Genomic DNA, 13,354 nt, shown 5'->3' on the forward strand with positions numbered 1-13,354 from the left:
TTGCATATAACGTTTGGTAACTCAAAGTCCAAGATCAAGTAAGGAACGTGTTTCCTATGATGTGATATGTCGCCTCAGGCTACCTCTACGTCATTTCACTTTCAACATCATGTCAAATCGAGTGGTATTCACTGTGCACATATGCTTATACTATGGGCGTACAATGAGGTCAGCATTACTTGCATGAAGCCTGTGAACCGAATGACGTTCAACAACGTGGTGGTGTGTGCGCAACGAGATATACGGTAAAACACAACTCTGAACATATCTTTTCTTTGCTTACTAAATTTTTATTATCAGCGCGAACCATGAACAACAACAACAACAACAACAACAACGCTGCCAGCATTGACTTCACCGCAAGACTCTTGCAAGAAATGATGGCAATGAGATCCGAAATCAGCCAACAAGGCGTACAACTGAACGTCTTGAATGATGGATTTCGACAGCAATTCATGTCGCCATTGGAAGACGCAGGCAGCGATTTGGCAACAAGAAGCATCCTGGATCCCACTTACAGAAGCCAGGTACTATCAAACAGCAACAGAAGAGGTCCTCGGGTAATTGAAGCAAACCCTACCGGCAGGGCCAGAGCTTCTCCTGTGGAGAGATACAACGCAATGCTCCAGCATCTACACAAACTATGCAATGGGGCATCTGTACCCGATTTGACACCAGGGCAGCTCAAATCGCGCAGGGAGAAGCTCCACCGCACAGCAAAGAGGGTCTTGGAGGCTATACTGGTGATGCATCCGAATATCTCGCATTGGAATGCCCTGGACCATGTGCAGGATGAACAGGTATATTACAGCCTGGCACTGGAGGAGCAGGCCCTGCAACGGGACAATCTCATGATTTGTCTCTGCAAGAAGCAGTGGTGTGCCAGGTTGTTGCTCTCCCAGGCCTTCAAAGCAAATAGAGCAAGCAGAAACCGAGCTGCTGCTGCTGCTGCTGCTGCTGATGCTGCTGCCAATGTTGCCAATGCTGCCAATGCTGCTGCCAATGTGTCTTTGCAAGAAAATGAGGCAAGAAGCCATCTTCTGGTAAGTAGCTCCTATTATTTGTTTTGGCCATGGCTAACATCTAAGTATTGGAAACATTTCAAATGCTTTTAGGAGACTGAATCAGCAATTGTTGGAGACAGTGATATTGCCCAGCTTGCTCAAACTGCCGGTGTTGGTAATGCTGAGGATGATGACAACCTTAGTACTACTAGCAATATGTAATGGTGTGTGCGTTTGTGAGATCTTGTATATTTCATCCAAAATAAAATTACTTTGCTTTTGTACATTTGATGCTGCCTTGCTCTATTGGGATTTGAGATGATGGATTAGCTGCGATGCCACATTTAAAATCACATTTGATAGGTCACTTCAGCTTAAAAAGTTACTTGATTTGGTTACATCAGTCTGATACTGTCCATGATTAGAGCGTGTTTCTATATTTTTAGATCGAAACTTTGTATATTTAGGTCATCCCTTGAGAAAAAAGTGCCTTTGTTTCTCTTTTTTCTTCATTTTTCATCTATTTTCACTTTAATTCTATCAGCATAAGAGACATGTACTCTGTAGCAGCAAGAAGAAGAGGCAGCATTTACCGTCCATGGCTTTAAAGGTGGAGGCTAGGTTTCAATGCCATTGAAGAAGGAATACCATTTCAAATGTGCGCCGTGGGAAGCTTCATATCCCTGCCTTAGTATCCAGGATGGAATCTTCATTTACACCCTTTCGAGACAACAAATTTATGGTATGTCCAATGCTTCTTGCCATATAAAAGCTAACAAATATCTTGTAGAAATGTAAAGGCGACTTTGCCAGGTCAATTTCGATGTCGCAAGTATGCCATTTGGTTAACCGTTTCCCTCCATCCTGCTGGTTCCATTTATCTGCTTTCTTGCTATCACTGTTCAAGTAGTAAGTCATCTTTTGCTGCATCATCAGGAAAAATCAGTCGTTACTCACCTGATAAGTTAACTAGTGCCAGCGTCGAGTGGGTCTGGCGGGTTTGGCTTGATAACTGAGCACATCTCTTGCATACTTTATGGATCCCCTTTTGCATCCAGTGAACAATGGCAGATGCTTCATAGTTGAATGATGCGGTCTATACATCTGATTCTTCTGACAGCATAAGACGCATTAACATTCGTTCGATGTTTTCTTTTCAAGAATGTCTGCTCCCAATGAGTCGCTGCCTGGTGGTGTGCTGTACTTTCTATCTGTCTTGTGAAAGAGGTATTGTAGTCATTACGCCTTTGCTGGAACGCTTTACTAACTTGATTCAGTTCACATCTTTGCTGATAGGTACATGCACATCTTTGATATTATGCTGGCTTTTGTACAATTCGTTGCTCTACATGGAACACTGTTGATGGCTTCAACCTTTTCATTCTATGCTCTCTCTGGATCTCGCCTGGAAACATCACTTTTATATTGCCCTAAAAACTGATAATATTGGGAAACACGAAACAGTTCATACTGATCCAGGCTATTATTCTCAATTATCTTTGACTCTACTATAGCTTACAGCATGACCATTACCACTACAAGGCTTTACTATTGCACGTTTTTGGCACGTAGCCTTCGTTTACCCATTAAAATTAACCAATAATAAATGTATAAATATTTAAACCACAATTTCTGAGCCAATGAAAGCTGCCAATATTTAAACCACGAATTATGGGCCAATAAAAGCTACCAATATTTAAGCTGATTCAGACCTTCAATGATCCCATTTCAGCTCATCGATAGGTTCATGCGCGATCATGAATGTTCTCATTTGAGAACATGGATTTGCTCATTTAAGAACATCGATATTTTGATTTGAGAACATCGATGCGCTCATAAACAGCTACATTTGCTCTTATTTAAGAACATGGATGTGCTCATATGGGAACATCTCGGATGTTCTTATGAGAACATCGGCCGACTTATAATAGATCTTTAGGAACGCCGATGTTCCCATATGAGAGCATTTTCCACTTTTTGGGAACATCGATGCTCTCGAATGAGAACATAAAATAGATTCTTATATGAGCACCTCGATGTTCTCATGAGAACATCAGTTGGGCCGTAGTGAATAGTTGCAACTCTGGTGTTGTTATAATCTGGTGGTGGTGGGCTTTGTTGGGCTTCTTCCGAAAATTGTTTTGATTGCGATACATCTTCTGATCTTGGCAAGGCAGAGGTATTTGCGACAGCGCCTGTTGTCGCTAATGCTTGGTTCCCTTGGTTTATCCTAAAAGACAGTTGCAGTTGCTGCTTTCCGGTGACTATATTGTCAAACACTTTTTGCATTTGCTGCTGGATTTCATCCGACTTCTTTTGACGTTCATTCAATTCTCGCATTGTATTTGCTATACTTCGGTTGATACAGGAAAGCTGCTCTTGTACTTCAGGAGCAAATCTTTCAATAATTAATGAATGGGGCACTTCATTTTCTTTAACGTGAGCTTTTGCTTTTCTATAAACAAAGCAAAAACATCAGACACACAGTTTTCATATTGAAAAAAAAAAGCTTTATATTTTTGAAATTCTAGAAAGAGTGGGTTTCTGAAAATTTCGTGCCTCCAAATAGGATGTTCAGGTATTACGTCCATCATCGCAACTGCGTCTTGTAAGAAAGTCGTCTTGAAGCATTTAATCAAAAGCAGAAACCTGTCGGCTGAACCAGAAGTTTCATGAACTGTCCCGCTTGAATGTCGATCATACTAATGTCTAATCATGCTAAAAGACAACTCCAGCAAGCTAATCATGATTTAGCTTTGTCTGGATGAATAATTAGACTCTCATCCGAAGTATTCTGATCTATTCTTTCTATAAGGATAAATAATATCGATCTAGTAGCATGTATCCGATAGGTACAATCTCCTTAGTCTATATCAACAGTACATATCTGAGTGTATATCGCTGAGCATACATCTTTAGCATGTATCTGGATATATGTCATGTCTGTAGCATGTCTCATATATAGCACGAGTCTGTAGTACATAAAGTATCTGTAGCTAGTATCACGGATATAGGCATGTGTCTTATAGCGTGGATCATAAAGTGCACATCTGAAGCAACAAGCTCATATTGCATTAATCTTGGTGCCTATCCAGATATGGCAAACATCCGTAGTCAATGTCGGAATACAAGTATAAGTCTATAGCGCCATCCATGTCTGTGATGCCATCTATAGCCTATATCTTATATAGTATGGATCTTATAGTATTAACGTAGTATCTGAAGATCATATCTTCTTATAGTATAAATCTGTATTGTATATCTAATCCAGTGCACATATAGTTTATATCTAAATCTGATAACTGGATAAATTGTCGAAATAATGCAGATCATAGTGGATGTATTCCGCAAGCGTAATTGACTTACTCTTCTGGCAATGCAACCGACTACCCCCTTCGTTTTAGGTCGAATTCTGTTCAAATCCAGCCATATTCAAGAACGAATAACTCATGCCACAAAGCGTTTTGAGCGCTTGGAATAGCATCACATGCCGCCTCTTGACCACGCTTTACTTCCTGATGCTTTATCTCAATTTTTTTTGAGTCGTTGCAAATTCATGAAAATCATCATATTTCCATGAGTATTAGCAAGGGAAAACTCTTGAAAATCAAACAATCGTGTTTTTCACCTAAAAAACGAAGACTTTTCTTATGATACATATCAAATCAAATTGATCGTAAAGATGGAATGCAACAGCGGAAACCCCTTCTATGAGGCTTGTATATGCTAAATTTTGACATATTCACAGAAAACCTGTTTTCATATTTTTGAAAATTGCTCATTATTTTCAGTCTAAAAACTAAATGTAACCAGCATCATTCGATGCGCCTTTAATGACTCTTTATAAACGCAATAGAAAGTAAAGTATAACAATGACAGTTTTCATAGTCAAATCTAGCAAAAACGTTTAAAGGATGTCAGATCAAGTCAAATTTGAGCACAAAAATGACAGCTGCACAAATCCAAATTTGATTGCCGCAGCGACAGCTGCTGTGGCAGAAGACTGAGGCCAAATTTACTAGCCGTGACGTTGGATAGGGCGCCCTCTCATTTTTCCATATCACCGTTTTTTTTTTCCTTTTGCAAAACGCGTTTAGTATCGAACCATGTTGGTTTGGAAACCGTTCGAATGATAATAACACTCCAACTTCTGATCACACTGCCTTGTATTGCTAAAAGAACTTGACACTGCTTCTTTGAAGAGGGATATAGTAGGTACCATTCGATAAACGAGCACTGGAAGACGTAGAATCAGTACTAACTGAATTTGTTTGTTAGGTTTTGATAATTTTTTTGCCTGTTTGACGTGGGTGCTGCTGCCATTCCTTTTCTGCTGTCTACTTTTTGGTCTTTGTCTGGTCTCTGCTAGTGTTGCTTGTTGTTTGGTCTTTGTCTGGTCTCTGGTGTCGTTTGTTCTCTGATTTTTCCATGGTGCTGGTGTTGCTGCTGCTGTTGCTAATATGGTCTTCTCTGGTGTACTGTGTCTGGTGCATGCTTTTTCTCTGGTTTATATCTGGTGATTGCGTATCCTCTGGTCTATCTGTGGTGGTGGTAAGTGGTAAGTATCTTCTTTCTTCTGGTTGGAATGATATAAAACCTCTTTGAACGTTTGTATTATTGCTTCCTTTCTCGTGATAATGCATTTTATCATAATATTTACTTTGTTGCGCTTTCTTCTTCTTTCGCTGGTTGCGTTGCCTTTGTGGCTTCACATGAGACAACGTTAGTCATTATGTTGCAGTGCAAACTTATACCACCATTGCTTTTGCAGTTTTGTGTGTTTGCGTTACTTTACATTCGACTATTACCATGCACTTTGCTCATGTATGCAATTTTGTTGCAACAACGAGCTCTTTTGAGCATCTCTGATGGTGTACTTGTTATACATTTCTTTGAATCACTTTGTGTGAGTATCCATTTTTTGCCCAAGTACTACTATACTCCTATAGTAGTATATTCTTTTATTCTTTCCTTTATTATCTTTGTGTTTCTTTGAAGCATACCTTTTTTACGTTGTGTGGATGTGCCTATCCCTGAAGCTCAACAAGACTCTATCGGAGGCTAGGAGGTAGATAGGCTGTCTCCACTTGGTTATCACTACTTACTTTAGTGATGATTGAGAGCCTCAACGCCAGAATCTAAAGCTAGGTGGTGTAAGTAAGGCATGCTCTAGCACCTGGGGGAAGTTTGATGATAGCAGCGGCTATATTGCTATTATAGCGGCGCTTAAAATTTTGCCTCACATCAAAACAGAGGGAAACCCTCGCAAATTTTTTTTAGGTCAGCGGAGTTTTCAAGCAATCTGATTGGCTCAGGGGTTGAAACAACGATGGGCTACAACTGGTTGATTTCCTATTGATCTGTCATGTATTATAATTTTGTATTTGTAATAAAAAGAGTATCAAATAGATCCAATTTATGTCGTCCTTTGTTTAAAACTATAAAATAAGGTGCAATCAATTGATCTAACATGCATTAAACTGTGGCATGTGAGTGAGTGTCCTTTAAACTTGATATTATGTGGTTGGAGAAAGCCCATATACAAGTACGATAATGCAATACTACTTTAAGGACCAGGAGGACTTAATAACAGATGCCCCGCCGCCAAGCATGCGTTGTTTATCAGTATTTTCCAACATGTCTCAATGTAATGGGTTGCTAACTTTTGCTTCATATCAACGATTTCACAGGATAAAAGTATCTTTTGTCATAAGATTTACGCCACCATCCACAATCAAGTCTTAGACTATTTACATCAGAGCTTTGAAAGTAGTATGTTCGTACAGCCAAATTTAGCGAGAAAAAAAATGCGTTAAGAATAATATAGAGAGAAGAAATATAATTAAAACTGAATATATTTATCATTTTATTTCAAGATTGAATGAGGGTTAAAACTAATGTAAATCTCGAATGTGTTTATAGTTATTTGACAGTGCCGCAGCAATAGGACCTTGATCTTAAATGCGGGATAATTGTATAAGCCTTGAACCAGTTAACGAGAATGTGCTGCATAACGCCTCATGAACCACCAGTCAAGGATAAACAGCAAATATGATCCAGGATAGAATGTTCTTCCTAGTAGCTTTAACGGAAGAACATTTGTCGGAATTGAAACCCAAATCCAGGGACGAAAGGCCATAGGCTACCACTCTCTAGGAACCAGGATATAGATTAGCCATTTGATGGCATCACTCATGTTCCTTCGTGCTGCTTGAATAAAGACCTCTCACTTCTACTATGCATTTCTGCTCATTCGCAGATCCTCTTATGTAATATACAACGCTTAATACATTTGCCTCTCAGAGATGATCTATATCCTAAACACACCGCACCAGCATGCATTTGACCAAGCATTTTAAAAATCGGAGCGTACGAAAAGGACCATATCAACTTGCTGGTTTCAAGTTTCCAATAGATACTAGACGTATTGAGGAATCTTGCTGTCAAGACTAGACGGCTGTAGCTTGCTTTGTTTAAGAATAACAGGTTTTCAAAGCTAGAGTAAGCATATTCTCCCGCTTAAAAATAGCGTCTTTAATGTCGATTAACTCACGAAGTATGCATTTCCAATGTTTGAAAATGTTGGTTTTTTTGATTTTTTTTTTTACCAATCCAAAGTGTAAGCGTTCGATTCTTGAAGAGTTCATTAAAATTTGCATGCAAATAAATAACGACGGATGTTATGATGTAGCCACATTAATATACATTCAAGTAGGCTTATGGTTTGACGTTCACAGAAGCTTTGTTTGAAACTTTTTGATTGTATAGATATGAATTAGCTTGTAGAACGCATTATAGACAAACTTCTATTTGTTCGTATCCTTCCATGGTTTGATGTAATTCGACAGGGTTCATCATCCATGTCTTTTTTTCCAATTCACTTCAGCTTTGTTTTTTGCGATAATAGCTTAAAAATAGTGCTATGTACCATACACCATACAAACAAGCGTTGCTGGATTCGGACACCAGGCTTAATATAATATGATTGCTATACACCCATTAGTCCAAATTCAACTCACAACGTAGCAAACCACTGGTATTGTTTCTTGCTTTATTTAAAGCTACATAGGATTATTAGCAAATGGGCATACCAAATGAATGCAGTATCTCAATAAAATGATTGCCTTATGTGACCCATCTGATAACGTATCTGTAGGGGGTGTTAGATAAACGTTGCTATGCAGTCATCTTATGTATCAGCAAGCACCAGCATTAAAAAAGAAACCACATTTAATTTTCTAAACTGATCGAAAATGTATCCCGTTACAGTAGTACCAATATTCACCACATCACCAAGTTTGTGGATTGCAACATCCAGATCATCAAATCACGTAACCTCTCTAGAGAGTTATGGATTGTATAAGTATATATATTTGTCATTTGATGTTTTTCAAGGTAAAAAAAATATGTATATCTTGATCTTTTTGTCAAGAAAAAGAAGAAATAAAAAGAGAAAATATCGTATATGGAAAATATCTGTGAAAAAAAAGGGGGAGTCTTTACATGTACAAAATGAATAATGTACAGGTGAATATAATAAAGAAGAAAGGAAAGCTGCCATCATCTATCCATGTTTTTTTTTGGCGTTTTTTTTTAGTGTTGTTTGATGTATAGTGTTGAATGAGGCCTACCCTTTCCTCGCAGTACAGTTTATATACATTTTTTTGTGTAGTAGTAGTATAACAAAATCAATTTGATTTTTTTTTAATTCAATCTTCCATCCATGAAGTTGTCTGAAGCAATGGCGTGGTGGTGGTGATGGTGGTGCATCATGTCTTCAGCTGTTGGATTCATGTCTGTATGATTCTCTAAATGATGGTGTTGTTGCTCTTCCTCATTGAGATCCAACTGACCATTGTTGATGAGAGGTAATAACTTTTCTACTTCTATATAAGCAGCAATGGTGTCAGTAGACATCGTTCAAAACCAAGCTTTAAAAGCGCACTTACTCTGAATGAGATGTTTTCCGTAGGTATACTTTTTCAGTGATTGTAGATGAGGTTTGATCTTGTTGACTAGCAATTCTCGTTGATCATCGTCAACAACGTCCAACATCTTTTGAATGACATAATTTGCGTATTGATCCTTCATCATGGTAACAAGGGGCAGGGTTCTACAGTAGAGTTTAGAACATACGGAAATCAACCGCTGGTGTAGAGCTTACCCATCAGGTCTAGGTTGAAGCACTTCCTCAATCAACAACTGACGATCTCGTTTTGATCCATAATCGACACATTTCTCAACCACATTGCTAGCAAACTTGTGCTTACTCAACTGAAGCACTTGACCACGAATCTTGTCAATCACCAGTGACTTGTCTTCTGCTCTTCCGCGCTCCAAAATGTGCTGAATCACATAATTACCGTATTGATCTTGTACAAGTTGACCAGTGCATCGATGCAACTCATCCAACAGAGGGCCCTAATTCAACTGTTAACATACTACCAAACACTAGGCGAAAGGGTTGTGCTTACTATTCTTACCGTTTGGTCTTCGGTACAATGTTCAAACATGCGTTGAATGACACGACAACCATAAGGATGTGTAGCTAAGTTATAGACCTGGCCATGGAAAGCGTCAATGATGAACTGAATGTGTTGTGCAGGGACACGTTCAATCGCCTTTTGGATGACGTGGTTGCCGTTTTGATCCTTGATGCATTTAAGCACACATCCATCCAACTCCTTGACCAACGTGGCTTGCTGTTCCGTCAAGACATGCTCTAAGGCCTTTTGGACAACACGACACCCGTACATTTGAAGCGACAATGACAAGACATGGCCTTCCATTTGCTTGGCCAAGATGGTTTTTTGCATTTGGTTGCCATGTTCAAAGAATTTTTGCAACACATAATTACCAAAGACGTCTGTCATCAACTGTAGGGCGTTGGGAAGCACTTCTTCAAACACCATTTGCTTTTCATCGCTATTGGCTGTCTCCAATTTTTGCTGTATGAAGCGAGATCCATGCTGATCACCACTGAATTCCACAATATGGCCTTCGATGTCTTTGAGCTCGTACTTTTTATTCTTGGAGTTTCTGAATTCTTCTAATAAAGGACTGCGCATGTTGAGAGTCATGTCTTGCGTGGATGACGATGCTTGTTGCTGTTGCTGTTGCTGATGATGGCTGTGATGCATTTGACGTCCATCGTTGTCGTGATGGTGGCTTCCTCTGGATCTGGATTGCAGATGATGGTTGTTGTTACCATGTCCAAATCCTTGGTGTTGTTGCTGTTGCTGTTGTTGCTGAATCTGCTGTTGCAGCAAGAGTTGTTGTCTGGCTGCCAGCAATTGCTGCTGTTGTTGTTGGATGAGCAATTGCTGCTGTTGCATTTGCAGGGCACGCAATTTCTTGTCAGTGGCTCCGGGAAGCGTATTTTCTGGGAAGCCAGCAGCATCAATACCAGCAGGTGCAGTGAGGGGACCTGTCATATTGTGGCCTAAAGCAGCAGCAGCAGCTACATGTATTGGTGAATAAAGATGGGCTTGGATTTTTTGTTGGAGAGGCTTACCTTGTTGTTGCTGTCTGCGATAAGCGACATCACCTTGACTCCAACGACCATACATGGCATCGTTACCTAATAAACCATCTGAGCCATCCAAACCACCTGACAATTCCAAAGCTGGACTGTAAGATTGCTGAGGGATATTATGAAGTTGAGCGTTACCGTAATAAGGGCTTCCACCGCCATAGGGGCTTGATTGGCCTTGATGATGCTGCTGAAATCTAGAGGCACTCTGCTGTTGTTGCAATTGCTGCAAGTAAAGGGGGTTGGATAGCAGATTGTAATCATTCTATAACCTTTTGGTTAGAGCTTCGTGCTTCTTGAGAGCCACACAACAACGACTTTAACTTACATCCTCATTCAAGCCGAATCCACTAAATGAGTTCATCATCAATTCCGTCTGGCGATCCATCTCATTGTATCTTCCTGGAGGCGTTGAATTGGAGCGGGCAGGTGGCGTACTGACGAATTTATTGCGCAGAGGAGGAGAGATCAAGGTATTGGCTTCATCTGATTGACGCCTCATTACCATATCGTCGTATTCGAGAGCGCTTAATTGGTCTCTATATTGCTTTTGTATGGCATCTAAATCCTGGGTGGGGTCCTCAAACGTGAATCCAGCAGCAGCGGCAGCAGCAGCGGCAGCGTGTCTCTGTCTCGCTTGCTGTTGAAGCGCAAATAAAGGCGAGGGCGTACGAGGAAAGTCCTAGTTTTGTCGTGTTGAGTATATCCAGTTGCAGTAACTCTACCATGTTGTCTTACCTGTTGAATCAAGTCAACCAGATTTCTCTGACGACGACTAGCCAGTGTGTCCTCTTGTTGCTTTGTGGGTGTGTGTCTACCAGTATAAGCGTTGAATCCAGTGCTATTGCTTCGCGGATCCTGTTGAATATAATCTAAATTTTACACGCGTGTATGTATCAATACGCTGCTGCTCGAGTCGAGTCCAAGTTGGAACATTACCTTCTTCATTATTCTGCCATAATTGCCACGGCTGGTTATTGACATCTTGCGTATACTTTAGTTGCTCGGTAGGGTCCATGGAGGCGGCGTCGTTCATGTTATTGCTACGACGAGCATTGAGCAATTGAGTAGGGGGAGCACTGTTGGAGCGAAGGTCGTCTGGAAACAGGGAGGATGCCACATTGTTATTGCTACTGCTGCTGCTGCTGCTAGGGTCGCCTTGAGATACAAAGAGATCATCGTAATCCAACTTGCCATGTAACAAGGCAGCAAGCTAATGATAGAGCAACACGTTTTCTCTTTAGTAAGCCAATTTTTCGCAATGGAGTTTCCTCATCTCGAAGGGAAAAAAAAAAAAAAAAAAAAAAAAAAAAAACCACGTAAAGACATACCTGACCCTGAGGCTGGTTTTTCGCTTTTGGCTGATGTAGATCAGACTTTTGAACACTAGGAGACATTTGCCTACGTGGTAACATGTTTGAGAGATAGAAGGAGCTGTTTGATTCCTTGCTCTAGTTTTTTTTTTGTTGTTGTAGGTTTTGAAAGGAAACTTTGAGTTATATATATTTGAATTCCAAACAAGAGAGCGAGAAGGAAAAGGATTGTATTTATAATTTTATCGCTTTATTAAAAGTCAGGGCCCATCCTTCCCTTTGTTGTGTGTGTGTGTGTGTGTGTATATATAGAAATCAAGATCATTAGGAACTGCTGGTTCGTTTTTGCAAAGCTTGCAGCATGTGATCTCTGCGTTGCTCAGGGGAAAGTGTGTTTAATTCATCGACAGACATATCCTCAAACGTCTTTGCCTCTTCAGTTTCTTCTTGGTTTACTGCCACTGCAGTGGATGCCACTGGTATGCTACTAGACGTTGCTCCTGCTGCTGCACTACTTGATCCTTGCTCCACAGCGGATTCCTGCTTCTTCTTTTGCTGTTGCTCCATCAATTTCCTTTTTTTTTAAAAAAAAAGTAATCGTTAATGTAAGCTCGACATGCTTTTGTTAAAACCATTACTTTCTGGCTTGAAGCACCATGAATTCTTTGCGTTTTCTCAGCATCTCTTGTCGCTTGTCTGGACTGGCCTCCCAGACCTTGGGTGGCTCTTGATCTGTATCTTGTTGCACATCAATCTTGTATCTCTGGACTAAATTGGGATGACTAGGTGATTTGCGACTACTGGAGGCAGTGGATGAGGTGTTCGTTGCGTAGGAGTTGGGTGAGCCTTGCTGCGATGGCATTGGAGATGGCTAACAGAGTATATGTGTGAATAGGATGTGATCGCGCGATCCATAGCATCAATCAACTTACAAGAGGGAGACCTCCATCACGGAGTGCATTATCAACTGTTGTCTCTACAGATCCTGTTCTTTGAAGGTCGGCCACGATGGCAGCAGTAGGGATATCGGGAAACATGGCACGCACCATTTCAATCTATATACATACGTGGAGAAAAGAGGGTCAATTACCTTGTCATTACAAAAGAGAGCCATGCTGTCTATACCATTTGAGGAGTGACACGATGCTGCATTCTTCTGGTGCCTGTTGTTGTGCGTCTTTGACCTTGTTGCTGTTGATTATTCGGGTTGTTGCCACCTAAACATACTATGAGTCATGGCAAGTGAAATGTGTACATGTTGAGCATTACCCAGCATCCAACGTAGGGCTATCAGAATGAGAAATACGGCTACCAGTATGGATACGCTATCATTCATCTTGTTTGTAAATGTAGTCGAAACGAAAGAAATAATAATGGTGGTATGATTCTCGGTACCCAAAGTATATTACCTACTCTATCGGTTGTTCAATGTAGTGCGATTGGAAAGCTTGTCTCTTGTTTATAGGTCGTCGTGAAGCCATATCATTCGTCATAAGACTAAAAGT

General features: G+C 40.3%; 5 protein-coding genes across 5 annotated transcripts; 1 reads left to right on the forward strand and 4 right to left on the reverse strand.

The window, feature by feature from the left end:
• Positions 1-308: 308 nt before the first annotated feature.
• Positions 309-1,226, forward strand: ATC70_000827 (uncharacterized protein; the record flags this gene model as incomplete). Its single annotated transcript, XM_064820234.1, has 2 exons — positions 309-1,043; positions 1,116-1,226. 2 exons carry the CDS (start codon positions 309-311, stop codon positions 1,224-1,226), a joined length of 846 nt encoding a protein of 281 aa, XP_064684154.1.
• A 1,713-nt stretch (positions 1,227-2,939) lies between these two features.
• Positions 2,940-3,344, reverse strand: ATC70_000828 (uncharacterized protein; the record flags this gene model as incomplete). The annotated part of the gene is made up of 1 exon (XM_064820235.1): positions 2,940-3,344. One exon carries the CDS (start codon positions 3,342-3,344, stop codon positions 2,940-2,942), a length of 405 nt encoding a protein of 134 aa, XP_064684155.1.
• Positions 3,345-5,341: 1,997 nt separating this feature from the next.
• SHO1_2 (Transmembrane osmosensor) lies at positions 5,342-5,647 on the reverse strand (the record flags this gene model as incomplete). Its single annotated transcript, XM_064820236.1, has 1 exon — positions 5,342-5,647. One exon carries the CDS (start codon positions 5,645-5,647, stop codon positions 5,342-5,344), a length of 306 nt encoding a protein of 101 aa, XP_064684156.1.
• A 3,061-nt stretch (positions 5,648-8,708) lies between these two features.
• On the reverse strand, positions 8,709-11,951 carry ATC70_000830 (uncharacterized protein; the record flags this gene model as incomplete). Its single annotated transcript, XM_064820237.1, has 9 exons — positions 8,709-8,890; positions 8,954-9,117; positions 9,169-9,425; positions 9,479-10,464; positions 10,519-10,801; positions 10,865-11,218; positions 11,275-11,408; positions 11,476-11,749; positions 11,868-11,951. The coding sequence occupies 9 exons, from the start codon at positions 11,949-11,951 to the stop codon at positions 8,709-8,711; spliced, it is 2,718 nt and encodes a 905-aa protein (XP_064684157.1).
• Positions 11,952-12,173: 222 nt separating this feature from the next.
• On the reverse strand, positions 12,174-13,185 carry ATC70_000831 (uncharacterized protein; the record flags this gene model as incomplete). The annotated part of the gene is made up of 5 exons (XM_064820238.1): positions 12,174-12,423; positions 12,488-12,720; positions 12,782-12,904; positions 12,975-13,066; positions 13,119-13,185. The coding sequence occupies 5 exons, from the start codon at positions 13,183-13,185 to the stop codon at positions 12,174-12,176; spliced, it is 765 nt and encodes a 254-aa protein (XP_064684158.1).
• Positions 13,186-13,354: the final 169 nt, after the last annotated feature.

Source organism: Mucor velutinosus (assembly GCF_035048745.1).
Source record: "Mucor velutinosus strain NIH1002 chromosome Unknown tig00000041, whole genome shotgun sequence".
NCBI lineage: Eukaryota > Fungi > Mucoromycota > Mucoromycetes > Mucorales > Mucoraceae > Mucor > Mucor velutinosus.